At 38.9% G+C, this 26410-nt stretch overlaps 3 protein-coding genes across 4 annotated transcripts in view; 2 read left to right on the forward strand and 1 right to left on the reverse strand.

The window, feature by feature from the left end:
* Positions 1-938: 938 nt before the first annotated feature.
* On the forward strand, positions 939-3719 carry dus4l (dihydrouridine synthase 4-like (S. cerevisiae)). Its single transcript, XM_005720768.1, has 6 exons — positions 939-1278; positions 1397-1518; positions 1702-1819; positions 2031-2153; positions 3063-3289; positions 3387-3719. The coding sequence occupies exons 1-6, from the start codon at positions 1187-1189 to the stop codon at positions 3650-3652; spliced, it is 948 nt and encodes a 315-aa protein (XP_005720825.1). The 5' UTR covers positions 939-1186; the 3' UTR covers positions 3653-3719.
* A 497-nt stretch (positions 3720-4216) lies between these two features.
* On the forward strand, positions 4217-8530 carry bcap29 (B cell receptor associated protein 29). The gene is made up of 8 exons (XM_005720771.2): positions 4217-4319; positions 4835-4972; positions 5685-5785; positions 5868-6015; positions 6088-6223; positions 6630-6732; positions 6871-6971; positions 7337-8530. Exons 2-8 carry the CDS (start codon positions 4881-4883, stop codon positions 7370-7372), a joined length of 717 nt encoding a protein of 238 aa, XP_005720828.1. The 5' UTR covers positions 4217-4319; positions 4835-4880; the 3' UTR covers positions 7373-8530.
* A 1773-nt stretch (positions 8531-10303) lies between these two features.
* The window catches only part of LOC102209297 (solute carrier organic anion transporter family member 1C1-like), a 36800-nt gene continuing 20693 nt past the window's right edge, over positions 10304-26410 (reverse strand). For both annotated transcript variants that reach the window (XM_005720769.1, XM_005720770.1), the window contains 11 exons: positions 26029-26150; positions 25801-25947; positions 24484-24582; positions 22124-22372; positions 20122-20286; positions 19078-19273; positions 17788-17953; positions 15267-15439; positions 12658-12722; positions 12344-12461; positions 10304-11911 (listed from right to left, as the gene is read on the reverse strand). In XM_005720769.1, the coding sequence (XP_005720826.1) occupies positions 11674-11911; positions 12344-12461; positions 12658-12722; positions 15267-15439; positions 17788-17953; positions 19078-19273; positions 20122-20286; positions 22124-22372; positions 24484-24582; positions 25801-25947; positions 26029-26150 (1738 nt within the window). In that variant the 3' untranslated portion in view covers positions 10304-11673. The remainder of the gene's footprint in view (positions 11912-12343; positions 12462-12657; positions 12723-15266; positions 15440-17787; positions 17954-19077; positions 19274-20121; positions 20287-22123; positions 22373-24483; positions 24583-25800; positions 25948-26028; positions 26151-26410) is intronic.

The raw sequence follows: 26410 nt of genomic DNA on the forward strand, positions 1-26410 counted from the left end.
TGTACCTCTGGTGCAAATTACTGACCTCTGTCATCATTTTAGGTGGGGGAACTTGCACAATCGGTGGCTGACTAAATACTTTTTTGCCCCACTGTATATACACACACACACAACAAAGACCTGAAACAGGACCTGAGAATTCCATCTACCCATACAGTTTATCCATCTGCTGTTTGAGTCAATTGAGAGAGGACTGTCAAGAAGGAACTACATTTCCGTCAGTTGTGTTTGGGATCTTGTCAGAACTGATGGAATTATGAACATAAAATACCATAATATATTCATCCACTATGCAGTACCTTCTGGAAAGCATCTTAATGGCAACAGCTTTATTTTTCAGCATGTTAGTGATGCTAAACACTCTTCTGGTGCAATAAATGCATACCTACAAAAGAATTGACTCTCAAGCTCTTTAGTACAATACAAATTCTGCTTTTGCCTTATACTGTAATTCCACGCACGTACATTTTTCAATAAATCTATTTGCACTTATTTTAAATTTTCCTAACATAATGAAAAAGGTGTTTACTAAGCATTTGGGTGGTACTTTATTTTTAAAACATAAATCTTCACAGACTGTGTTTTTTGTTATTTCTTCATCTTCTCAAATCTCACCTATCAATCAGCAAGCTTCTATTCCAGCATTGCTCTTCAGTCTCGCGCTTTAGTCTTTTGAAGGCTGAAAAGCTAACTTCCCCCGCAGAACCTGAAGGTCGCATTGTGTGACGTAAAGGTGTGGTCGTGGCGTCGAACAACATTTTCTTTATTTTTCATGATTATTTATTTGAAAAAATACACATTACACTCCGAAATAGCTATAGCGTATGTTTGGAGGTCATAATAAAAAAACTAATAAATTAAAAAAGATTAAATACATAAACATACATCTTGTTGCATGACGTAACAGTTCATAAGTCCCAAACACACGCCCGCATTTTTTCCTCCCCTGTACCACTGAGTGGGCACATTTCCGTGAGTGTCGTCTTGAGGTCCATGTAGTCATACCTGCGTATCTCTGTTTAGCAGAATGGCGTTTTACACTGTGAGGTGGGGTCCTCTTTTAGCCTTGAAGTAATACCATAGATGTCGGACAATAGTACATTTGAACCGCGAAAGGCTTCACGTGCATATTGAGATAGTTAGCTTGTTACGCTACGTGGCTAACGTTTGGCCGCTTATGTGAAGAATGAAGACCGCTAACGGCAACACGAGTGTCATGGACATGTTTGAAAAGGGACAAGTACTGAAAATTTGTGCCCCAATGGTTCGATACTCAAAGTAAGTGAAAGCTGTCATTTCTTTAACTAATTTACAAATTTCTTTGCTTATGGATGAATTTTGGTGAAACACGTGTACAGTTAATGATGCTCACTGTGCTAATATTTATTTCCTTCAGGCTTGCTTTCAGGTCCTTGGTTAGGAAGTACAACTGCGATATCTGCTTCACTCCAATGATCGTTGCAGCTGACTTCTTGCGCTCAATCAAAGCCAGAGACAGTGAATTCACTACTAATGAACGTGAGTAACATTGTAATATGAGCTGGAATGAGCTACTAGGTTGATTTCTTGCACTTCATACCTAGTTTCTTCAAACAGAGAGATTTTCCCTGCGACATAATGTAAAATTTACTAATGCCAGTATTGTCTGTATTGCTATTGTTGATATGATGATAGTTTACAGCTCTTTGTTTATCTGCTCAGGTGACCGACCACTGATAGTGCAGTTTGCTGCCCATGATGCTCAGAGTCTGGCTGATGCAGCCTGTGCAGTGGCACCTTTCTCAGATGGAGTTGACCTCAACTGCGGCTGCCCCCAGAGGTGCAGCTACTGATAGTTTAAACTAATGCTGTCACTTTTCATTATTTAAACAATGTGATTGTACAGAGTAGCTTTTTCTTTGTTGATTCTTAATATTTACATTTTATTCCAGAAAGTAACTAAGAGTTACTGGGACCAGTAGTTGGGTACAAATCTAGTAAACTCAGTGTACTCAGAACGCTTCAGTATCTTTTTTGTGTGTTGTTTTCAGGTGGGCTATGTCAGCTGGGTATGGTGCATGCCTCATTAACAAGCCAGAACTTGTTAAAGACATGGTGAGACACGTCAGAAATCAAGTGGACAATCCAAACTACACAGCATCAATTAAAATAAGGTAAAAAAAAAAAAAGCCACACATACTAAGCTTTGTTTCTTTTTGAAGAATTATGACCCCTTTATAATATATAACTTTATAACTGTACCTGTCAGTGATGTTTGTGAACGACACTGTTTAGGTACAGTATGGAGTAAATGGAAGAGCGGCTGGAGAGGTGGAGGTATGCACTGGATAGAAGAGGAATTAAAGTGAATAAAAGTGAGGCAGAATAGATGTTTGTGAATGAGAAGGAGAAAGGTGGAATGGTGAACATTCAAGATGTAGAGGGTGTGAAGGTAGATTAATTTAAATACCTGGGGTCAATCATCTAGAGCAATGGACAGTGCATAAGAGAGGTGAAGAAAAGAGTGCAGGCAGGGTGGAGACGAGTGTCAGGGGGTGATTTGTGGAAGGATAGCAGCAAGAGGGAAAGGGAAGATTTGCAAGATGGTAGTGAGACCTGCTATGGTTTGGAGAGTGTGGCACTAACAAAAAGGCAGTAACCGGAGCTGAAGTTGGTTGAGCTAAAGATGTTCAGATTTTCATTGGGAGTGACCAGGGTGGACAGGAATAAAAACAAGTACCTCAGAGGGCCAGCTCTGATTGAGCAGTTTGGAGGAAAAGTTAGAGGGGCAAAGTTGAGATGGTTTGGACATGAGCAGAGAAGGGCTGGTGGAAGGATGTTGAATATGAAGCTGCCAGTTAGGGGGAAAAGAGGAAGAGCACCATGAATGTGGTGAAGGAGGATATGCAGAGGGTTGGTGTGACAGAAGCGGATGCTAGAAACTGAGTGAGATGGAGAAAGATGGTCTGCCCTGGTAACCCTAAAGGGAGCAACCGAAGGAAGATTATTTAAAACAATACTAGTTATGATTATGATCCTACTTATTATTGGTATATTAATACCGTTACTGTTATCTTTCACAGAATTCACAAGGACCTAAGGCAGACAGTGGATCTATGTCAAAAGGCTGAATCAGCCGGTGTGTCATGGATAACAGTCCATGGTCGTACAACAGAAGAACGCCACCAACCAGTCCATTACGATGCTATAAAGACAATTAAAGACAGTGTTTCTGTCCCTGTCATTGCCAACGGCGACATAAAGTATCTCCGGGATGTGGAGTCAATCCACGAGCTCACAGGTGTTGATGGTATGTTCGTTTTCAGCAACATTGTAACAAATATACTTCTAACTCTGGCAGTTTTCTTTCTATTTGGCTCATGGTTTTTTCTTATCTTTTTTATTAGGTGTCATGGCTGCACGTGGGTTACTTGCTAACCCTGCTATGTTTGCTGGCTATGAGGACACTCCTTTGCAGTGTATATGGGACTGGGTGGACATATCTGTTGAACAGGGCACTCCATTCACATGCTTCCACCATCATCTTATCTACATGCTGGAGAGGGTTAGCTCGCAGCCGGAGAGAAAAGTGTTCAATTCTCTGTCCAGTACTTCAGCTGTAATAGATTACCTCCAGAATACATATGGATCAGTACATGATCTCAAGACATGACCACATTGAAAATTAACGGCGTGACTTTAGTTTTTATTGTTATTGTTTTTATGCTCAATAAATTTTTTTAATCTATAGCTGTGCAATTTCTGTCGCTATTGCTTTCCTTTTTCCGCAAGTGTGCGATAGTAGGTTATTAAACAGAATATAGAATAATCGTGGGAAGAGTGCATCTCTGTACATGCGTAGTTTGTTTTTGTTTGTCATGTTTATGTAAAGCATTACTGAGATGCAATATTTCTATTGGCTTCAGGGGTTTAAAAGAAAAATATATTTCAGTGTTCTGAGAGTGGATAATCAATATGAAGTGTAAGAAATTTATTTCGTTATTTCCTTGTCATGAAGGAAAAAACGGCTTCAAGTAATTAATTATTTGCCTTCAACGTAAATGTCACAATCTTCCCTATAACGAAAATCTTCAATATCATGAAATGAAAGGGGTGTTCAAACAGCACTACAGTTTAAAAATGAATAGCAATAACTGTGGAAAATAATTGTACATAGGACGGACCGCATTTATATTGTTAGATTAAAAATTGTAATAGCGCCGCGGCTTTTATTTTGAAAAACTGCAACGGAAGCTATTCTTTCGGAAGAGGCGGTAGGAGGACTCGCTGGTGCAGGAAGACAAACTTACTTTGCCCTGTTTGATTTCAGAAGCTAACTAGTAAGTATCTCAGTTGCTGCTTTTACGGTATTTTGGAAGTTTCATATATGTCTACTTGGAATCTAGCATAACGTGTTATAGCAGGCCTTATAATAGTCTTAAATAGTTAAAAAAAATGTATGTTTCTATATCACCTGCGTTAGTTGCATGTTAGCGTTAGCTCGTGTGTTAATGCAAGCTTGATACTGAACGCTGGCTAAAGATGGAAGAGTGAAATCGTTGAAAGTAGCTAGCCGTTAAACATATAAACGAGCACTCTATTTGCACGTATTTGTTGCGGTGATGCTGTGAAACCAGGTTACAGTAACAGCGGTTTGACAGTTCACTCCAAGCCTCTGCGAGCTTCCGTTAAGGTGAATAGACTGGGTTCGAGATTATTGCAGTCTTTTTCAACGGTAGTGTTATTACTGAGAAATGATAATAAATACGATAGGTAGCTTACCTTCTCTGTACCTGATAGTTTTTTGAGGGAGGCTGTGAGACCAATTCCTTTCCCTTTTCTTGTTTTCTGTTAGGTTTCCGGTCTTTTGGTTGGTTTATCTTCAGAAGCCATCAGCAAAGATGACGTTGCAGTGGACAGCTGTCGCTCTCTTTCTCTATGTGGAAATTGGCGTCATTGTCATCCTCTGTTTACCCTTTATCTCTGCCAGGAGGTAAGTATAACTGTCACTCTGTTCTCAAGTTGAATATGGTTTTGCACTCAGGTCTCTGTTGACAAAGGAGATCCTTTCTTCTTCTTTTGGTAGCTCAGTTTCGGGGTACCCACAGTGGATCCATATCATTCTATCTCTTCTGTCAAACCAACCCTCTGCATGTCCTCCTTCACTACATTCACGGATCTCTTCTGTGGTCTTCCTCTTTTCCTTCTCCTATTGAGTAGCTCAACATCTTTTGTCCAGTATATCCACTATCCCTGTGCACATGCCCAAACCATCTCAACCTAAGATGTCCCCCTGATCTATGCATTTCTAAGCTTGTCTGTTCTGATAACTCTCAAATTAAAATCTGCCAACATCTTGAACTCACACATCATAGCAGGTCTCTCTGAACATTTCCTTACACTTTTGCTGCCATCCTTCTGTTACAAATTACCCCAGAAACTCATTTACACCCACTCCACCCTGCCTGAACTCATTTCTTCATCTGTATTGTGCACTTTGTGGTACTTTGGATTGCTGAAAAAGGTACTAACTAAACACTAAAGAATGAATAATGACGACATTGTGCATATGTGTCAGGTTTGTCTCACCACTGGCAGCAAAGTGTGGTGTTTGTTTCTGCGTCAAATATGCTGTCAGCTGTAGTAATCCTGTAAGAAATGTTATGTTGTGCACCATAGTGATGTGACTTCAAATGTTTGTGCAGATGGCAGAGCATTTTCCATCTGAGGATCTGGAGTTGGATGTCAAGATTCTGGAATAAAGTGTTTCTCACCATGATCATAATACTCATTGTTCTCTTCCTCGGTAAGCAAACAATCATCCCTGTCTGTATTTTTAAGGCTACTTTTGGACTTATGGGGGATTTCTTTTTCTTTGGTTTTTAAAGATGCTGTCCGTGAAGTGAGAAAGTATTCATCTAAAGAGCACGGCGCCGATGCCAAGCTGCAACCAAATATGTTCGACCACTTGCACATGAAGCTTTTTAGAGCCCAGAGGAATCTGTACATCTCTGGTTTTGCCGTCTTCCTGTGGCTGTGAGTCTGTGCTCTAATACAACACCTGGACTTTGAACCTGGCTTTCCTCTAACCTTTGTGTGTTTTTGCAGCGTTATGAAGCGGCTGATCACTCTGATTAATCAGCTGGCGTCAGCGTCTGGGACTACGGCTGCTCTTCAAGCACAGGCTGAGAATGCTAACCAGACTGCTGAGAAATACATGAAGGACAATGAACTGTTGAAACAGGTAATTGCACAAAGATCTGTTATTTGTAATCAATAACCCACTTTGAACTGCATGTGGGGAAACTCATATAGGTCAGGGAATAAGTTACACAGTTATTGAATGATAAAACAGAATTTCAAAGTCCAGATTTTAATAGCACATATTAGCTTGTTGCTTACACAATCTAAAGCTATATTAACAGAGTACCCAGTTGATTGTAATCATATAAAGATGAATTGAAATGGAAGCTACCCAACTCAGCTTTAACCTTTAATCCACATCCAGAGCATATTTAATGTTTATAGGCTGCTCAATGGTTTGACTGTTCAGTTTGTACGCCTGGAATATGCTTTGTGTTTTCCACTGGAGGTACTGGGATAACTATATTTGACTGAAGATTTGAATATATGTATTTTTATGTTATCAGACTCTGATGGAAGGGCGGGGTGATAGGGCTACTGCTGAGGGCATGGACCTGCTAAGGAAGGAAGTGGAGAAACTGAAAGAAGAACTGAAGACTTCTGGAGATGGTTAATATCTGTGTATATTTCAGTCCTCTACACCTTCCCTGGAAACAAATGTAGCTTTTATAACTTGTCAGTTTCTGTAAACAAAGACATGGGGGGTGGGGATTCCTTGTTCTCATGTGTCATTGTTTTCCTCTCCAGGTCTGAAGAAGTCCCAGTCAGAGGCAGATGTAATGAAGAAACAGATGGAGGGCCTCGCCAGGGAGTATGACAGGCTGTTGAAAGAACACCAGGAGCTCCAGGTAATGCTGAGCTCTGAACACAGCAGGGTGATGATTTGCTGGGTCGTTCACTAGCTAGATGTAACAATTCAAAGTGACATTCAAGACAATTAACATCAGGCAGGCAGCCTCGGATCAGCAGTGTGGTTCCTCCATATTTCGTGATCAAAGAAGCCATCAATTTATCGTTTAAGCTTAGGCCTCGAGTATGTTTTGTTGAAACATTTAAAGCACAAATCACTAGTGAAAGACTGCAAATTCTGTTCACTTTCAGGTTTTCATCCATTTCTTTAACAACTAACAGACACTTTGAACCTTTATGGAGTGTGGAATTGTATATTACAGTATAATATTTTAACTGATATTTTCATTTTCTCTCCTTTCAGAATCTGCGAGACAGTGGAAATAAAAAGGAAGATTAGATGAAAAGTTAAAGGTTAAAGTGTTTACTTAGCTCAGTCACAGACAATTGCACCACATGCTTGACCATCTGTAACACCGTGTGTCATACTATTTAATTACAAATTAAAGACTGGCTCATCTGAGGAACATGCTTTCGGCTGGTAGCAGCAATGGTTTCAAAAGTCTTAAACCTTTATTAGAGCACGAGACTGGCTTAAATGGAATGAGTAATATCTGTTTCTGCCTGGTGCAGCCTGACTAAGAGGATTTTCTTTTTCAAGGGTGCGCTATCGGGCAGATTAATTGTGCAAAGCAATTGGAGTTCAGTTAGTAAGTGACTCAGGACTGATCACAGAGCACCTAATATATCAAATATCAAACAAAATGAGTGCTTTCTGTCTCATTTGTTTTTGCCACTTTGCACAAGATATGGGGAAAGTTGAGTCGATCTATAAATGTGGTAAATGGTTACAAAAGTATTTTTATGCTAAAGGTTTTCTCTTGTTTTTGTGCAGCCACTTGCAGCTTAACTTTAGTATGCAAATACAGACTGCATGTACAGTTGCACTGAGATAAATGAGCTTCACTTTTGTTTTGCGGTGTTTCAGCCGATGTGCCAGATGTTTTTACCTGTACAGCTGTAATGGATGACAGTAGGTAGAGGTTTTAGCCAGTATCTGTTTGTTTTTTGTTTTTGTGTCTGTGTTTAGTTGTTTTTTTTCCTTTTATTTGAAGTTGTAAAAAGATCTGGCACATACAGTAAAACTTTTTTTTTTAAGTCCTAGTTGGGTTTTTGCCTGGATGTTCTTCACATGCTCAGTTTTGTGTTAAGGTGCACAGTTTGCTGGGATTCATATTTTATGTCACAAAAAAAGATTGTCTTTGTTTTGTTATATATATATTTTTTGTGTATCTTTTAATTATCCAAACAAAACAAATCCATGTCACTGTGAAACAGGACCTGCGATTGTCATCACCACATATTTAAATGTTTGCTTTTTATTAGTGATTTACCATTGTTCATTTTCCCGGTAATATAAATACATGTTCATGTTGCGCTCTGCTGTTTGGACGTAAAAATCAGATTTAAGTGCCTTTCCAGTGGATGTAGAAAGCAGAATTTTCTTTAATAAAGGTTATTTTTTCCTGCGCTTTGTTTTGACTTCTTAACACAAACTCTGTTAATCATTTATCTGAATTTCAGGAGCAGGACCACACTTCCCTTCTGGTCCGTGTGCTTCCTGCACTACAACCATTTTTTTTTTTTCATTTTCCCAGCTAATGAAACAAATCACAAAAACCCATAATGTGATTGGGTATTAAAATTCTTTATTTTAATATTTCATTTAAGATATTCCTTGAAATTTTACAAAAATAATCCAAGAAAAATTATTTACATTCTGATTTCTTTAATGCAAGCAAAGACCTTACATTATTGAGATAATGACTTTCTTTCTCTACACCGTTCTGAGTTGTGTCAGCCTGAAACTGAACCTGAAGATGACACAGTCACCTCATGCTGCAACTTACCCAAATAGTACGTGTGTTGTGGGTCCACGGCTCCTTTGAAAAACGTGAATTCATGACCTTGAAATAAAACTGGTGACTGCAAAATTATATTGAATGCCTTTTTTGAGTCACACTGAACATTCTGTTACTGGAACAATATCACTTCACCCTGATATCTAAAAATAAAAAAAATGGGACTGACTAAATCTGATTTGGCACTTGAGTGGAAAGTTGCAGGAAACTTCAGAATATTCCTAACAGCAGTGCAATGCAAGAAATCCTCCTTCAATCCACACGCTGTTTTTAAAGGACGCAGTTTAACATGTTTTTAAAACCCAATTTTGCCAAATTTCATCCATCCACAAATCAAGCAAATACTTTCAGTTAAGGTCCCCTAAGCTACCAAACCAGAAGCCATATTTAGATTACAGGTTCTCATCAGCGATGAGATGCTGATAGCCCACAGCAGAACAGCAATACAAAAGCTACATGGTAAATAGTGTTCATTTTCAATAGAGTTTATGCTACTATAAATATTATCTATAAATATTATAAACTATGAAACCAGCATATTACTTAAAACACACAGCTCCCGTTGAAAGTGACAAATACCACAACCTGTGATGTTGAGGCAAGTTTTTGTCACTTGTAATAACAGGTCAGATGATGCTTTTTGTCATGAAAATATACAATCATGTAGGGACATATGTGTATAAATATATATTTGTATTTATGTATTTTATTTGTGTGTGTGTGTGTGTGTGTGTGTTGGGGGGCAGGGGGAGGGGTTTGCATTATCAATACTTCTGAATACACTTTAGTGTCAGTGGTAGGATGCACCCTAAGCTTTATCATTTGCTGAAAGTAGAGAACTACAGACTCGAAAATAATCTCACATCAAATAGTCTCTATGGGCTTGAACTGAAACTGTCTGATCCACTTACTGCTGTTGCAACTGTCCGAAGAAAATAACACTCCGGGAAAGTGTGTCTGTATTAAAAAGTCTGCCAAATCCTTTACCACGTTTTGAATTTTAAACTGGGCTAATTTAGTCTTTCTGCTGATGTACATATTAAGGGCGTCTGGTATTACACAAATGGGTGGTCGAAGGAAACTGTTTTCTGAATCATAGAGATTGGCAGCAGTGTACACTCGTACACTGCTGCACTAAAGAAAAGTGTTGCGATGAGTCCCAATAATCGGTACTCGACTTTCAACCATATCAATACTTTGGGCATGAATTTGAATGCATTCCAGAGATCACGACTTCATCAGTCATTGCAAAACATCACATCAGAGCAGCTAGTGTACCCTCAGATAATTTCATCAGATCCCTGAACAGAGCTCTAGTTTAAGCAGTCAGATATCTGATCATTTGCTCTCAATGAAAGAAAATGCTAAAAAAAAAAAAATGTCCAGGATTTCAGTGACAGACTGGGATAAAAAGAGTTCTTTAAAAAAAAAGTTGTATAAAATTTAAAAAATGCTACATACTCGATTCATACAACTGAGAAATCACTGTCAGATTTTACAAAAATGGGGTTAATGTTTAAGAGAAGAAAGGGGAGATAAAATTGTGACATTGGCATAAAGACACACATAAAGAATACAAAGGTAGAAACACCAACCAGTGAAACGCATGACGATGGAAACAGAACTTTTACATATCAGCAACAACAATCACACACAGTGTTTTCTTCTTCTTCTCCTTTTTTTTTTACAGTAAGTACTTTATCAGTGTTGCAACAATACAATCTCTGCCTTATCCAAGGCACGACAACGGTTATTTATTACCAGAGCCTGGGGAGCCCAACTGAGAAGTGTAAGATGCAAATTTGATCTGATACCAGCTATTAACAGCTTTAGTCAGTTGTGTGTGTGAAACTAAAACATTTGCACCACTCAGAGGTAAGTGTCATGGCTCTAGAGTTTGACAAAAGCAGAGCTGTTTGCTGAAGCAGATTTCACTAAAATACAATTCCCATTTCTAGTGATTATGAATATCAACGGACCCAAAGTTCATATCCAGAAAGCACAAAAACAACAAACTGCTATACACTCACAACTTTGGGCTTTAAGTAAAAAGCAAAAATCAATCGTTTTTTCCTAAACGAGTAAAGAGCCGATGATCTGAAATTTAAAAGTAAAATGAAATTGTTTTTTAAAGATCTCTGAAACACACATTAAGAGGTAACAGTTGAGTGAATGAGGCACATACCGAAACATCATATCAATATCCTCCAAGTGTTACTGAAACGAGCAATTCTACAACTCATTTAAAGGAGAAAAAAATATCTCAGGTCTCTAAAGGCCAGATTTTTCTTTTTAGGACATATCAGTTTGCTGTTGTGCCTCTGGTTTATAAGGCCACTTTACCTCTTCAGTTCTGTAACACTACTGTCAGCTGGAATAACTTTGAAAGAAAGATCTTAAAGAGGCAGCTTTTGAAATGCTGGTGTTTAAAATAGTACTGTTTTGCAGTAGTCTGTACAAGTCACATTTCCTAACTGATATTTTCTTCAACTCAAAAATATCGTGTTTGTATTTTTTTTTTTCTTAAAAGGAAAAACAGCATGTACATTCAAGAAATATTTCAGTCATATCAAATTTCTGTCAGATTTACAAAGCCTTTACACATCCAGCAGTACAAATATAGAATTTCTGTTTTACATGAGATGACTGGACAACAAGTGATTCCCTGCAAATCTTGTTTTCATGTGAGCGAGCGTGCATGTGAGCGAGCGTGCATGTGTGCAGCGGCGCTCTGGACATACTGTGGGTATATATGCGGCCGTCAGCTCTGCTGGCTCTGTCAAAGTCGTGTCTGCCTATCTGTGCTGTTCTCTGATGGGTGGTGTGGCTGGTCAGAATTAGAAATAACCAACTCTTCCTTCCTGAGCACCTCCAGTTCGGTTCCACCGTTCCTCAGAGCTCCGTGGATGGCGCTTCGTTCCTCCTCCTTCAGCTGTCGACTGAGCAGGATGAAGCCCGGGATGCAAATAATAAAGGAGATAGTCCGTAGGCTCAGAGTCAGGCCCAGGTATGCTATTCTGAGAAGCACGAAAAAGATTGATTTGATGAAAATTAGCAAAATTTGGCAAGACATCAGACAAGAGTTGGTTATTAATGCTGCAATAGATTCCCTATGTTGAGTTGTACCAGAAAATTGAGCTAGGGGAATTAGATAATATTTATTAATGTTTAATAATCATAATTTGGAAGCTATAAACAGGAATTATAATGTCTCACGTAGAGCTTCCAGGGGTTACAGAAAAACTAGAAAAAAAGAAGTAGGGTAGGCAAGAGGTTACTGCTAATTCAGTTCAAACTCAATGAAAGTATTTCCAGTAAAGCATCAGCAAATAAATGAGATTAGGTCTGGTCTACAGAAGGTCACACTTAAGGCTGCATTATGTTGAATGTTTGGACTAATTAAAAAAAGGGATTCACAAACGACTGAATAGTACATGTGTAAGTACAACCTGTAGGCGGTGGTGTTGTAGATTCGACAGGCTCCTATGCCCCCACACCTTTTCTGACCCCATTTTAGACATGTGGTGTCAATGATGGCTCCAAAGTAAATGGGTGCTGGGATCCCTGCTGTAAGACAAAGGAAACAAAGTCTTTTCACAGTCACGTCTCCTAAAAATGAAACAACAGGTAACAGCGAACACTATTTAGAAAAATCTGAACAAACATTTTATGACTAAACTTGGACAAACAAAGCAAAGGTTTTCAGGAAGAGTTAAACCAAGATCAAATCCCAGAACATTCCCGACTACCGAACAGGTCTTACCAAGGGTCCGTGTTGCCAGTGCGTGGAAACCCAGGGCCAAAGATTTCAGCTGTGGCTTGATGCACCTGCATAAATAAAATAAAATAAATAAATAGAACATGGTTACTATCATTTAAATCAGTTTCTATTGTTACTGGACAAAAAAAAAAAAGAAGCCTATTAGGTAACACCAGAAGTAATGCCACTGTTACTCAAGCGAGTGTAAATGTAAATGCAAAATGTAAACCATAGCTGTTCCACTTAAACAACAAAATATATGACATTTGATAAAACTGTTAAGAGGAACTTTTACCATTCCTATGGAAACTAAACCATCTTTCTGATCTCTGAAAATGAACAGAGGAATAATAAGATGACTATTCACACACAGCGCAAAGTCACTACATTCCTGCCAGGCCACTGGACTCCAACAGGATCAGCTGACATGGCTTTAAGAGGTCCTACGTTTGTGTGTTAAGTGTGTGCTTATGTGCTCGCATATAGGAGGGTGTAATAGCATAAATCTCTTTACTTGAAAAACACACCCGAGTTGGATTTATAGGGAGAACAAAGCAGAAAATAAATGATTAGCACATGCATGTGTCACAGCATGTCACTGTAAAGTCCACAGTTAACCACCAGAGGCCGCTGTGTGGCAGAAAATTTGAAGCCTGCTTGATGACACATGATTTTGGGTTTGTATACCACCTATACCTCTGGTAAAATCCTGAAGATGTGCGAGATGTTTCTGTACAACATTGATGCTGTTTTTGTGTACACAAATAAGACTGGTTGTGTGTCAGTGTATTGGATCCAGGAGTGGAAATGCTACAGCTATCCCACAGGCATGTGAACAACTTTCAGGAAAGACTGAACACAGAACAGCCTAAAATGCATTTTTGGCTTCAGATGGCAGGATTAACTATATATTAACTATATAACAGGTATAAGGGAGCTGCTATAAAGCGTAGTCTTGGATTATTACATTTATTTTACTGTTACATGTCTACTTGACACTCAAGAGTTATTGTCATAAATCAAATAAATCAGTTTATTATCAGCAGGTCAAAATGTTCACCTGTCACTTTCTAAGTAATGTGATTGTGGAAACTGATGTCTACTGACACTGGTAATTACCAGTGTGCTAAGGAGCATATCATAGTTTTCAATGATACGTGTGCTTCCACACATTGAGATCAGACATGTCAACAAGCTAACAGTATCTGTTTTAGACTTTCCAGTGTCACTGAAATCATTTGTGACTAGCAGAGCAAAGATTTGCCCTCACCGTCATTCTCAAATAACCACTAGAACAAATGTTGGGGTTTTTTTAATATTAATTTGACAAAGTCCCTTTTTTATAAGTTTGGCAGACAAACAAATCCACAAACAAGTATGAAGCCACTGCTAATAACAGGAAGTTTATACAAGGCTTTATGAAAACAAGCTCCAAAGTTTGCAGTAGTGAAACAAGCAGGTATAAAATTGTGTAAGAGTCAATGGTAACTACAACAAATGACATTAAGCATTTAGGACTGACTCAACTACTACAGGAGTAGTAGTACAGTACAGGGCTTGTTCTAAAGAGTCCAAATTATATGATATGCCCTTCATATGCAAAACATGCACATGCAACAGGTACAGCATTAGGTCTTTTCAGATGGACTGTGTGGGCATCTCTGTGTAGCTTATTGTATCAAGCCCCATCTATAGTCTAACTCAGGGATGTCAAACATAAGGCGGCCTGGCAAAGACTCGAATCCAGTCCATCGGATAGATTTGGAAAATGTGCATGATGACATAGATTTTGGACTTTTTCTATCAGTCCAAACACTCCCACATGGATGTTCACAATATAAAGTAATTCAATACTAGCTTTCTGTAATTTAGGCTTTGTTTTTGCAGAAGCGTGTCATTGTCACTATGTGATTTGCTCACGAATGTGCTTTGTCAACATATTCTTTTTATTATCTCATATCTCATATGAGAAAACAAAAACTGTAATAATGACCTATATTAATTATTAGAGATCACCAAAATCTACAGATTTTTCTTTATCAATTAGAAAACAGATTTTTTAAAATATTGATTTATATATTTATTTATATTGGCCACAGACTCATGCTGCATCAGAGATGGCTGCAGGAAGTCTGTGCTCAAAGTCACAAGGCACAACTCTGTGTACATGCTGATTAATTAGTATAACAACATTTTATTAAATCTGAATTGGTTCAAGATGTTAGTATTTCCGTGTTTCTGTGTGCGGCAATGGAAAAATGTTCATCATGACCAAAGTTTTTTTGTCTTTGCTGTTTCGACCTCTGTCTGTCCGCATGCCAGCCGGGGCACAGCCTCAACAAGCCACACTTTCGAGCAAAATACTGGCAAGGAAATGTTGGCTGTCCTTTGAGTGAACCTCCCAATTGTCCACTGTTATCCCAAACCCAGGTGTGTGGGGATTTCAAGGTAAGGAAAATACTAAACAGTACAAGAAATGCTTCTTGTACCACCTTAAATAGACGGTTCTAAAAGTTTGAAATTGAGGCTTGATATAAATGCTAATACGAATACAGGGATAATGTAGTTATTTCAAGATCCTTTCTCATTATATGCCTTAAATTTAATCTGACCTGATAAGAAGCATGTATCCTGGTGTCCCCCCAAGAGAGATGATAAAGGAAGTGATGACAGAGAGAGCCAGGAAGTACGGGAACATCCTGTCACAGTCGTCCTTTTGAGGGCAGTGACCTGTACTGGCCGTATAGTTACCAGCCACACCGACACAGGAACAGTTAGAGAAGACCTGGAGAGACACGCATATTCCACACATATGACCATATAGCTAGACACAGACAACTACAGACAAATTAATGGAAAAACCAGTGTGCGTGTGTGTGTCAAAGCATTGTTGCCCAACACCTTACTGAGATAGAGGGAGTTCAGAGAGGGTTTTCCTTTATTTTGTCACTAGCCTGTATGCATAGAATTGCAAACTACATTTATATACAAATCAAAAGATGATAGTAGTCTTTAATGTCTTTTTTATAGGAAAAGTGCAGAAAGATTTTGCAAAACACGAGGTGCAAAAACAATGTCGCTGTATAAAAATTCAATAAATAGGGAGAATTACCATTCAGACATACTGGCACAGGTCATGTTTAATGGAAAAAGTGATACACGGCATGTTATTTCTCAAATACAACCCCTGGGACAATAACAGTGCTATGTGCATAAAAGTGGACACTGTTCAAGTCAATATTCAGTTATTGATTTGGGATGCTGCACAACTCTGTCCATGTTTTTTAGATGCTGACTTTTGGCTTCCTTATGCTGACTTCCAGTAGAACAGATTTTAACATTTTATTACTTGTTTTTAAGTCACTAAATGGACTTTAGCATCCTCTTACCTTTCTGGACTTTGAACTATTCCTATTTTAACTATTCCTAATAGATCTTTAAACACAGAGCAGGCCAGGCCTTTGCTGTAGTCAAACCTAAACTTTGCAACAGTTAGCCTCTTCAAATTAGCACCTCTGCAACCCTTGAGATGTTTAAAACTCACTTAAAGACACGCCTTTACTCACTAGTGTTTAATTTTGACTGAGTTTTGACACGTTTCTTTTCTTTTTGTTTCTTGCTTTTCTTGTTATTTCTCTATTTCCCTGCTGTTTTATTCTATTTAGCTGTAAAGCACTTTGGCCAACCTGTGTTGTTTTAAAATGTGCTAATAAATAAATTAACTTGACTTAACTAACTTGTCGCAACATTTTTACACCATAAGACAGTTTTAAGCAGTTTAGTAAATCTAGCATTAAACTCCCTCATTTTGAATTTAGCTGGTTTAAATAAAACTCCCTTACTGATTAACAGAAAACTTCAAACCAGTACAAAAAAGCACAAGCCTTTAGTCAATCAAACTTTCTTTAAATAAAGACAATCATATACAGGCAAATAATACCCAGGAAGTAAGCAACCAAATTAATGTAAAAGATTGTGTACAGCGATTTAGAGAGGCTGCCTCCACTGTGTAAGGAACTCTCTGGCCTAAACTAAGTGGACTATTTCCTGCTGTGTGCTACAGGTTAGAAAAAGGAACAGTGGAAAATATCCAAATCTAATTCTCATGAAACTCTCCAAGGTTCATGTGTGAAAACAGCTTGAAAGCACTGGCTGTGTGGGCTTCCCTTAAAGGCCCTCAGTCACATGCTTGCTCCCTAAAACAGCACTTAGTCATCAAAACTGTGAATACCCTTTCTTGATATCTGCACTAATCAATAAATAACAATTAAAGTAGACTTATCATAATTAATATAGTTTCACAAGGGCGGAGGATCATTTAAACACTGCCAAAGGTCTGCGCATGTGCAAGTCATCACCAAAAGCCGAAAGCATGACGTCAAAGAGAGGGGATTTCCTTAATATGGTCAGAGTGGCCTTAAGGGGAGAGGAGCTAAAATTGCCCATTTCAGACAGAAACATCCATGAATGTGAATCATGTAAAGTTAATTTAATAAAGTGCAAGAATTAGCATAAAAAGTCCCCTTTTAAAAACCAGCCATGAGCCGTAAAGACCGACATAGCCTGGTTCCAGATCACTGATCTGCTGCCCACGTTTGAGATTTTACCAGCAATTCAATTTGATGCAATGAAATTAGTGTCTTATTCTTATTTTTTTTTATCTTATATTGGTTAAGTATACAGGAATAGAAGATTGTACAACTCATTTTGTTATTTTCTCATATTAAAGCATGTATCTTTCTCTTTAAACCAGCTGTGGGCAAGTTTTACGACGTTTTCTCATGAAAACTGTATTCATTCTCACAATGGAGAATAAATGAATGCACAGTCATGAATGAGTGACAGAAGATCTCTTCTCAGTAACATTTAGTTTAAAAAAAAGAGAGAGAATTATGCCTTGAAGTTCACGCCAAATGACTTTTATGGCAAAACAGTGTGTAATCCAAACGAAACGTAGAAACCCACTTCCGAGAAAAATGCATGTTTTTCTGAGCCAGCCAAGGTTACACAGTTGGGATATAAGACTACTCCAAGTTTTAAAACAGACGAGACACTAACAAAGTTTTTTGCCTCATAATTTCCAACCGATTCTGGTTGTGCAGTATTTACTTTCTGAGCCGCTTGTAAACTTACTGTGTTTTTTCCTGAGCCAGCAGAGGTGGTGCAGCCAGCCAGACAGGGAGAAACATATGTGATGCCGTTCTCGCCGCAGACTGGGTCCCAGTCGCTCGATGAACAAACGCACTTTGAGTTGCAGTCTGTGAAGAGCGGGTGCTTATCATACGATATCTTTTCGATGCTGGAAGATAGATGATAAGAAAGAAGTACAACTCAGAAACAAATACACTTATTTACAATTTTGTATATATTTGATATGGATTTTGAGTTTCTAGGGATACATTAGACATACGTTATCAAGGTGATATGGCAAATTTGTTAGCAAAGTGCAGCATATTCAGTCACTCTTCCTGGCCTACAGACAAATGTAGGTCAGTTTTTTTGGTGGATTTTTTGGTCCATCATCTCCTGAGAGGAATATCCTGCTGTTTATTTCCTAAATCGTCACCACCTAGTTTACACAGTAAGATTCAGACTATATCTTGAGCTCAGACTGTTAAGTAAGCTGCAGATTTAATTCCCACAGTTCTCTCTAGATTCATCACTACAAGAAACCCCCTTTTTATACGGTGACAATGTAATCTGTAATAAGATGAAATATTACTGCTTCAAATAAACACAGTCAAACGTGCATATTTCCAATCATCAGTGTCTTCAAAAATGACTGGCGCCAGAGCAATCCTCATTCATTTATGAAACTAAATAAGCGAGTTGCTGAGCATTAGGAAATTCCATATTTTATTTACCGCATGCAGTGTTTGGTTTTTAAATTGGTTTTCGAGCTTCGGCACATTCGCTGCATGGACTAATTAGCACGCTGCACCCCTCTGGCTACTTTTAACTTTTCATCTCAGCAGTGTCACTTCAGCTGTGTCTGAATACTGACGTGCATTATTAGGCAAACCCAGAGGATGATTTTGTGTTGGTTTCAGCTTGTAATCACCTACTGGTTCCCAAATATGCTTAACAAAAGGGTACCTCGTGCTCCTTTATATGCAGCTCCATGGAAATGTTGCCAGTTCTGCTTAAATATGAGTCGACATCCTCATGACTAAATGGACTTTTATCATACATTTTCTTTTTTGAGGAATCCCCTTTTTTGAGAAATGCCAAAAAAACATAGCAATCAACTCTGATGCATGATATGAAACATTTAAATAATGTGTTGCTTTCAGCCACCATAGTGAGGAATCATTCAAATATTAGATGACTAACTCTGCTGCGTTTAATAGTTTGGAGGAAAAATAAATTTTCCAGACAAGTAGCCATTAACCTCGACACATCATATAATCGCCTCTGACTCACTTGTCATATGAAAGTGTCACCCCGGCCACCTTGGCATTCTCACAACTCATTGCGAAGAAGAACAGTGACAGGATGTAACCAATAAGGGATGTGCCAAAGGCGAACTTGGCTGCTCCCATGATGTTCAGCTTCAGCCTCTTCATCAGCAGACCTCCAGAAAACATCCCCAGTGCCACAGCTGGGATATTTATCACACCTGAGATTAAAGGAAACAGCAAAGCACATGATTAATTAGATGCTGTTTAAAAGGCTAGATGAGGATTCGAACAATGAATGACGGTAACATTTTAAATTTTTCATCAAAGCTTCACTATTGTTTTTCAGACACCTGCTTATCCTACCTTGCAAGTGAGGCAGCTCCGGAGGTAAAATAACCCTACACTAGTTCCAAGTTACCATGATCAAAAAAGAACCCTGCTTTTTATCTTTTTATAGCTTTATTTAACATCAATGTGGAGACATGGTCTTTTATCTATATCCATGTCATTAGCTCTGGTCACTAATATTACATTCTCTTTCATATGCAGCCAGTCTGGTCAGCGCAGGCATCTCCCTTGATGAGACCACATGAACCTAGATATTTTCATTTTACGCCATGAACTTCATTAGATATTTTATTTCATGTGCAAAGTAGTTCTCATATTCACGAAGCTCCAGTCTCTGCAGCTGTGGCTGTTAGTGGATTGAATTAGAATATAGCTAACCCAGCTCTCCTTTCTCTAACAAGATCCACTCCCTGAAGTTCTATTTCTGCTTCATCCAACAAATGTAAAAGAGAAGAAGGAGGAGGGTAACGCTGAATGGACAGAAAGCCCATAAATCTGTAATAATTACCATGTTAAACACATGATTCCTGCATTATAACGCCGGTTCCATACTTGACGCTAGAATTCATTTGATCAAACAAGGGACGTCCGAGTCCTTTTTCTCCCATACAATATGAAACAAGCTGGAAAGCTTTCCCTAGTCGTCTGTGATCATTTTCAAGTGTAACACACTAATAATTTATATAACGGCACAATGTTCATGAAACATGTACCATACCCATCAGAAAGTTGGCCTTTGAAGCTGATTGTCTGAAGTGCTGCTCAATGTACTTGGGCTTGTAAGTGACCATGCCGATGAGAGAGTTCAGCTGAATGATTGTCACGCACAGGTAGACCAGATAGACTGGGTGTGCCAGCAGCGTTCGCAGGGTTGGAATGAAATCTGTGGAGTCAAAAATACAGATGAGTTAAAATTCATTTTAATTCAATTTTATTTATATAACACCAAATCACAACAATAGCCACCTCAAGGTGCTTTATTGTAAGGCAGGCACCCTTCAATAATACAGAGAAACCCTCAGCAATCACATGACCCCCTATGAGCAAGCAGTTGGTGACAGCAGGAAGGAAAAACTCCCTTTAAGCAGGAAGAAAGATCCTGCAGAACCAGGTTTAGGGAGGGGGGCAGTCATCTGCTGCGACTGTTTGGAGGTGAAGGTAGGAAGACAAAAATATGCAATACATACAGTATATGGCTAAAAGTATTTGGGTCGCACCTCTTTGAATTCAGGTGTTTTCTGTCCCATTACCACAGGTGTTTAAAATCAAATTCCTAGCTGCGCAGGATGCATTTAGAGCCTTTTTTGAAAGAACGAGTCTTTTTAAAGAGCTCGCTGGATTCAAACGTGGTACTGTTAACATCTCCAAACCTTCTCTGCCATTAACATCAGCACAAAATAAGCAATAACTCTCTAAGTCGTGACATAAAGCTGATTCAGTGTCTTGATGACGTAGTGGTGAGCTGCACTGTATAAATTCATTTAGTTTTCAAAGGGATAATAAAGCTGTGCAAGTGAAGTTTTGATAAGAGCCTCCACTTTTTTTACATTGTACAGAGTGTACATTGTCGGCATATTGATGTAATATGCCAAAAAACATAGCAATATGCAAAGGCAGTGATGCATCAGGCACACTATATCGCCTCAACTTTTGACCAATTTTCGCTGATATTGGACGAGAAGGCTTGGCTCGCAGTCTCCGCTCTAATTCATCCCAATGGCGTTCTGTCAAGTTGAGGTCAGGACTCTGTGCAGGCCAGTTCTTCCACACCAAACTTGCTCATGCATATCTTTATGCACATGTGGAAGGGGCGATCCCCATACTGTGTTCACAAAGTTGGGAGCATGAAACTGTCCAAAATGTCTTGGTATTCTGAAGCATTAAGAGCTCCTTTCACTGGAACTAAAGGGGCAAGCCAAACTCCTGAAAAACACCATAATCCTCCTCCAACAAACTTTACACTTGCCACAATGCAGCCGGACAAATACTGTTCTCCTGGCAACCACCAAACCCAGACTTGTCCATTGTAAGGTGGAGAAGCATGATTTGTGCTTCCAGAGAACGTGTCTCCACTGCTCTACAGTCCAGTGGCAGCAAGCTCTAGACCACTGAATCCAACAACTTGCATTGCGCTTAGTTATGTAACCATGGCCATGCAAACCGATTACATGAAGCTCTCTATGCACTGTTCTTGATCTAAGCTGAAGGCCACATGAAGTTTGGAGGTCTGTAAAGATTCACTCTGACCTGAAATTCGGTGACCTCTGCGCAGTACATGCATCAGCATCCACTGACCCTATTCTGTGATTTTATATGGCGTGCCACTAAGTGGCTGAGTTGCTGTCATTCCCTGGTGGCATCTTATCACGGCAGCACACTGGAATTCACTGAGCTCCTGAGAGCGACCCATGCTTTCACAAATACTTGTAGAAGCAGTTTGCATGTCAAGGTTGGTTTTATACACTTGTGGCCATGGAAATAACTGGAACACCTGAATTCAGTGATTTGGACAGGTGAGTGAATACTTTTGGCAATATGATGTATAAGCAATTCTTCATCTAAAATGCGGCTTGTACTCACTTTAACACAAAGAAAATGTGTTATTACTGCAAGTTTGTGAAGTGTTAATCCCAAATACAATGTGCTCTGAGAAACATTGTTTTCCACATATGACATATATAAAAACATCACACCCAATAATAACCTATAGACTTCCTTACCTTTGGCCATCTCTATAAAGCTAGTGTGTTCATCTGCTGAGTACTTGTGCTTCAGAAGGGGAGAGCCTTTGATGAAACTCGTCTGCTCTGGTGTGCACTTCTCTGGGACCTCTGGCCTGGGCACGGGTAGTGAGCGGGGCAGAAACCAGAATGGGATAGCAGAAAGAAGGGTGATAACCCCAGCTATGAGGTAACCCAGCCACCAGGCCCCCACCCAGCGGGAATCTGATGGGGTAATGGTGATGGTCTCTATGTTTTGGAAGAAGATGAAAGTTAAGTAATGCTTTCTGAAAACAAGGTACATGTATTATTCATTCTACTAGTTTTCTGATTTTCATCTATTCTAAGCACTCAGATTGTGTGTCCAGTCTGAAAATGACGTACTTTATGGTACTGATTGATATTTTTACTCAAGCTATTTTTTGTTGGGGTTTTTTTTGTTACTTTGTTATGAACATGTATTATGCAGCATAGGAAAACTATAGAAACTAATGTTATTTTTTTAGATTAAGAATAATAATAACAAAATCCAGTGCCGAAGAACACGTGTTTACTCCTTTGTGTGTTTTTAATTGATCTGAAACTCTATATTTTTCTTCTCCTTTTTTTGTTAAAGGCTACTTTCCTTTTAGCTTTTTCCTGCTGTCCCCTTTTCTTTGTTCTGTTCTGTTCTGTCTCTTTCTCTCAGTCTTTCTTGCCGACCAGAGGGCTTTGTCCCTCTTCTTCCTCAGCTGGCCTCATTACCTAAGTGATGCTAATCCTGTACACCTGCTCTGTTTAGAATTGTGCACGCAACGAATGTGAGCCATTTTTTCCCGATAACATCAGGCCTCAGTTTTATGAATGAAAAACTCTTTTTCACAGCAGATATTTGAGCTCCAAAGGAAGTCAGGCAACAGGTGTTACAAATAACATTAACAATGGCCCTGTTGTATTTAAGTCTCAGTCTCCGTGCACAGTATCAGAGTTTAAGCGTATAAACAATGCATGTGCACAAAAAAGTGGTAATGCAATTTTAGACACTGCTGCTTTAGACATTGCTGCTTTTTCGAAAAATGGTACAGTAACAATGTGGATACTTTAGATCAGGTAATAATAGAGTTTTATAGAGTGAGCTGCATGCAGGTGAAATGTAAAAAAAAGATTCAGTATAAACCAAGAAATGTAATCCCATGGCTTTTTTAAATTGGCAACTTTTCAGCAATCAGACTTCATTTATAATGCTAATGAGTAATGAGCTTTATAATTATTTAAATTAAGATTTCAGCACAAAATTCAAATTTAACCTTAGCTTTTTTCCCCCACAGTCCTAAAATTAGCCTAATGTTTCTTTCAGTCTTGCAATTTGAGACCGATTATCTTTTTGACATTTAAAATCGAGCAATAATGCTGATTAGCCATCAGTCTCACAATGTAAGAAACCAACCAAGAGTCTGCTGACTCAGCCTCTGGGGGTGACTGGCAATATTTCTAGGGCCAGAAACTATCAAAAGATTTGCTGACATTTGCTGCTCGTTGTTTACAAACCCTTTTTTATCAGTTGTTTGTTTTGAGGTATTAACATGTTAAATTACCTATTTTACACAGTGGGCTTTTTATTTGCATTGTTTGCCTGGATACAACCAAAGCAGCCAAAGTTTGCTCAAACATGTATTGGTCCATAGAACTGAAAGCTTCAAGTGCAGGAAATGTCATCCCTCTGCTACAGATTCTGCTCACTCATATGTAGATATATGTGTAGAAATATTATCACGTTCATCATTTAAAAATAAACATTATAAATCAGTAAAATAAATAGCCACAACCCCAATTGTCTACAAAGCCAACTGTTCTGCAGTTGCACAAGTCAGTTTCAGTTGCAGATGTTTATCTGGGGGCATTTGTATATTCATTTAACTGTGGAAAAGCATATCAGGCTATGTATGATTACAATTTATTAAAACAGAAAACATTCTGTCTTTTTGTGTACACACAGCCATGTCAGCATAGTTTTGTGGATCTGGCCTTAGGGCCCTAAACCACAGTCAAATATGATTTATTTTAATAGGTACAAAACATTTTATCCACCTCTAGCTTTTTCCTAACGGTGATGGTGCTTATTATTATGATTTTATTTTAACGTCTGACTGTTAGCTGGGGCTCACCCTTTAATGTTTATCAACTCTTATCAGCTATTGTGGCACCGTTGTTCTTTTTATGATATCAGCAACAATAATTAAACCAAAAGATGAATCGAGGGACTTTTAATATTCCACAGTCACTCAGATAATAATCAGAGTCATGGTGTTAATGGCAGCGATTTGTGTAGACAGTCTGGCCTCATAATAACAATTTAAAAAATGTGTTAGTATTAAACTCACCCATTTTTACAAATCCAATGTCCACATAGATTTTGGCACAAAGGGAGCCCAATAGGTAACCAAACACAGGGCCAACCACTGAAATGGTCTGCACACAACCTAGGATGTGACAGTCATGCCAAAAGAGACACATGACATATAAAACAGTCAGATATCAGTAGATGAGTACATTGTGGTCATAAAAGGATAGACATAGTGTGCCAAGAAAATATCCCCCTCATCATTACACCACCACCCTGCTTTCATGTTGTTTACACCACATTCTGACTCTAACCTCTGCATGTTGCACTGGAAATCGAGACTCATTAGACCAGGCAGCTTTTTTCCAATCTTTTGTTGTCCAATTTTGGTAAGCCTGGGCAAACTGTAGCCTCAGTGTCCTGTGCTCAGCAAACAGAAGTGATAACCAGTGTGGTCCATCTCATTCAAGGCTCATATGCAAAATTGCCCAGTGACAGTGCATACCTTGACTGTAATGGGTGGTTATCAGAGTTACTGTTCCTTTCCTGAAAACAGTTTGGTCATTCTCTTCTGAACTCTTCTGCACATGGTTGTGCAGGAAAAGCTCAGCAGACCAGCAGTTCAAAGTCACTTAAATCACCTTTTTTCTCCTTTAGAGAAAATCAGAACTTTCTGCTACCCTCACATTGTTCTGAGCTAATAACGTGTTCAAACAAAGGCTGTGTTAACTATTACATCTGAACTGTAGCTGAGCATTTATTGGCTAAATGATAGGAGCTGCCTCGTTTGTGTGTCTGTGTGTCTGTCTCTCTGTCCTCGAGCACGTTTATGCAAAAACTACCAAGTTGAAACTTGTGGAAAGGTGAAGCACGGGCAAAAGAAGACCCTACCTAATTTCGGTGCAGAGGAGTATCATTTTCTGTAAATGTAGAAATAGAACACTAGCTTTGGCATTAGCCCTGGTAGCACATCCAATGCACATAACTTACCTTTGATGCAGTGCAGGTTTACAGTCTAGAACAAGTTTCATGTTCTCTACCTGCACAGACTGTTGCCCATGCCAAAAAGTTGGCACCAGAATTGAACCACAACATGTCTGAGCACATAGTTGCTACCTCTGACTTAGGAACTATGATAAAATGCTGCAGGAAAGTCATCAGTGATTTGCAGATAAAGCCCATAGATGATCTCCCCCATGACTTTCTTCCCACAGAAATAACCAAAACATCTGCTACATATCGTTCAGTTTTCAAATCTATCGCAATGTGGGATTCTCTCTGGTTGTGCATCTGCAGTATGTCAGTCAATATAGGTAAGAGCAAATGTATCTCTACCACTAGGTGATGTTTTTCTTACCAACATAAAGTGCAGCATTCTCCTCAGTGGCAAAATCATCTATATACGAGATTCCCAGAGGCTGAACAGGTGTCTCTCCAATCCCGCGCAAAACATTTCCAAGGAGCACATAGATCCACATGGACAGGTTGGACTCGCCTTCACAACCTTGAGCAAAAGACAAGTACAATTAGACATATTTCTTATTTACACAAGTGTGTGTTTGTGTGTGTGTGTGTCAGCACAAACCTGAGGCTGGCACTTGAGGTAGTGTACCGTCTTCTGTCAGGTTTGCTGGTGAGTCTGGCCGACACGGAGAGGGGTTAAGAGTTGAGTTCACTACCCACCGCACTGATGTCTCAAACTCATAGCTGTTCACAAAATTCAAACAGTTCAGATCAGCGACAGAGACAAAAATACTCATTCCAACTAGTTATAGCTTCAACTTGTGCTGGGAGGGACGTTTGTACAGTTACATGTGACTATGTGCATTTGTGAAAGAAGAAAGGAAAGTGCTTAATGAAAAGGCAACATGCTGGTATAAGCTGACCCATGATGCTCTAAATAACAGATTAAGTACTAGTAATACAGGGAGTGCAGAATTATTAGGCAAATGAGTATTTTGTCCACA

This window comes from Pundamilia nyererei, unplaced genomic scaffold, assembly GCF_000239375.1.
Source record: "Pundamilia nyererei isolate P.nyererei 1_Seehausen unplaced genomic scaffold, PunNye1.0 scaffold00003, whole genome shotgun sequence".
Taxonomy (NCBI): Eukaryota; Metazoa; Chordata; class Actinopteri; order Cichliformes; family Cichlidae; genus Pundamilia; species Pundamilia nyererei.

Coding starts and splice junctions, on each gene's coding strand:
- dus4l (XM_005720768.1), top strand. CDS start 1,187: ATGAAGACCGCTAACGGCAACACGAGTGTCATGGACATGTTTGAAAAG. Junction 2,154..3,062: donor ACAGCATCAATTAAAATAAG/GTAAAAAAAAAA, acceptor TATCTTTCACAG/AATTCACAAGGACCTAAGGC. Junction 3,290..3,386: donor CGAGCTCACAGGTGTTGATG/GTATGTTCGTTT, acceptor CTTTTTTATTAG/GTGTCATGGCTGCACGTGGG.
- bcap29 (XM_005720771.2), top strand. CDS start 4,881: ATGACGTTGCAGTGGACAGCTGTCGCTCTCTTTCTCTATGTGGAAATT. Junction 5,786..5,867: donor ACTCATTGTTCTCTTCCTCG/GTAAGCAAACAA, acceptor TGGTTTTTAAAG/ATGCTGTCCGTGAAGTGAGA. Junction 6,016..6,087: donor TTTGCCGTCTTCCTGTGGCT/GTGAGTCTGTGC, acceptor GTGTTTTTGCAG/CGTTATGAAGCGGCTGATCA.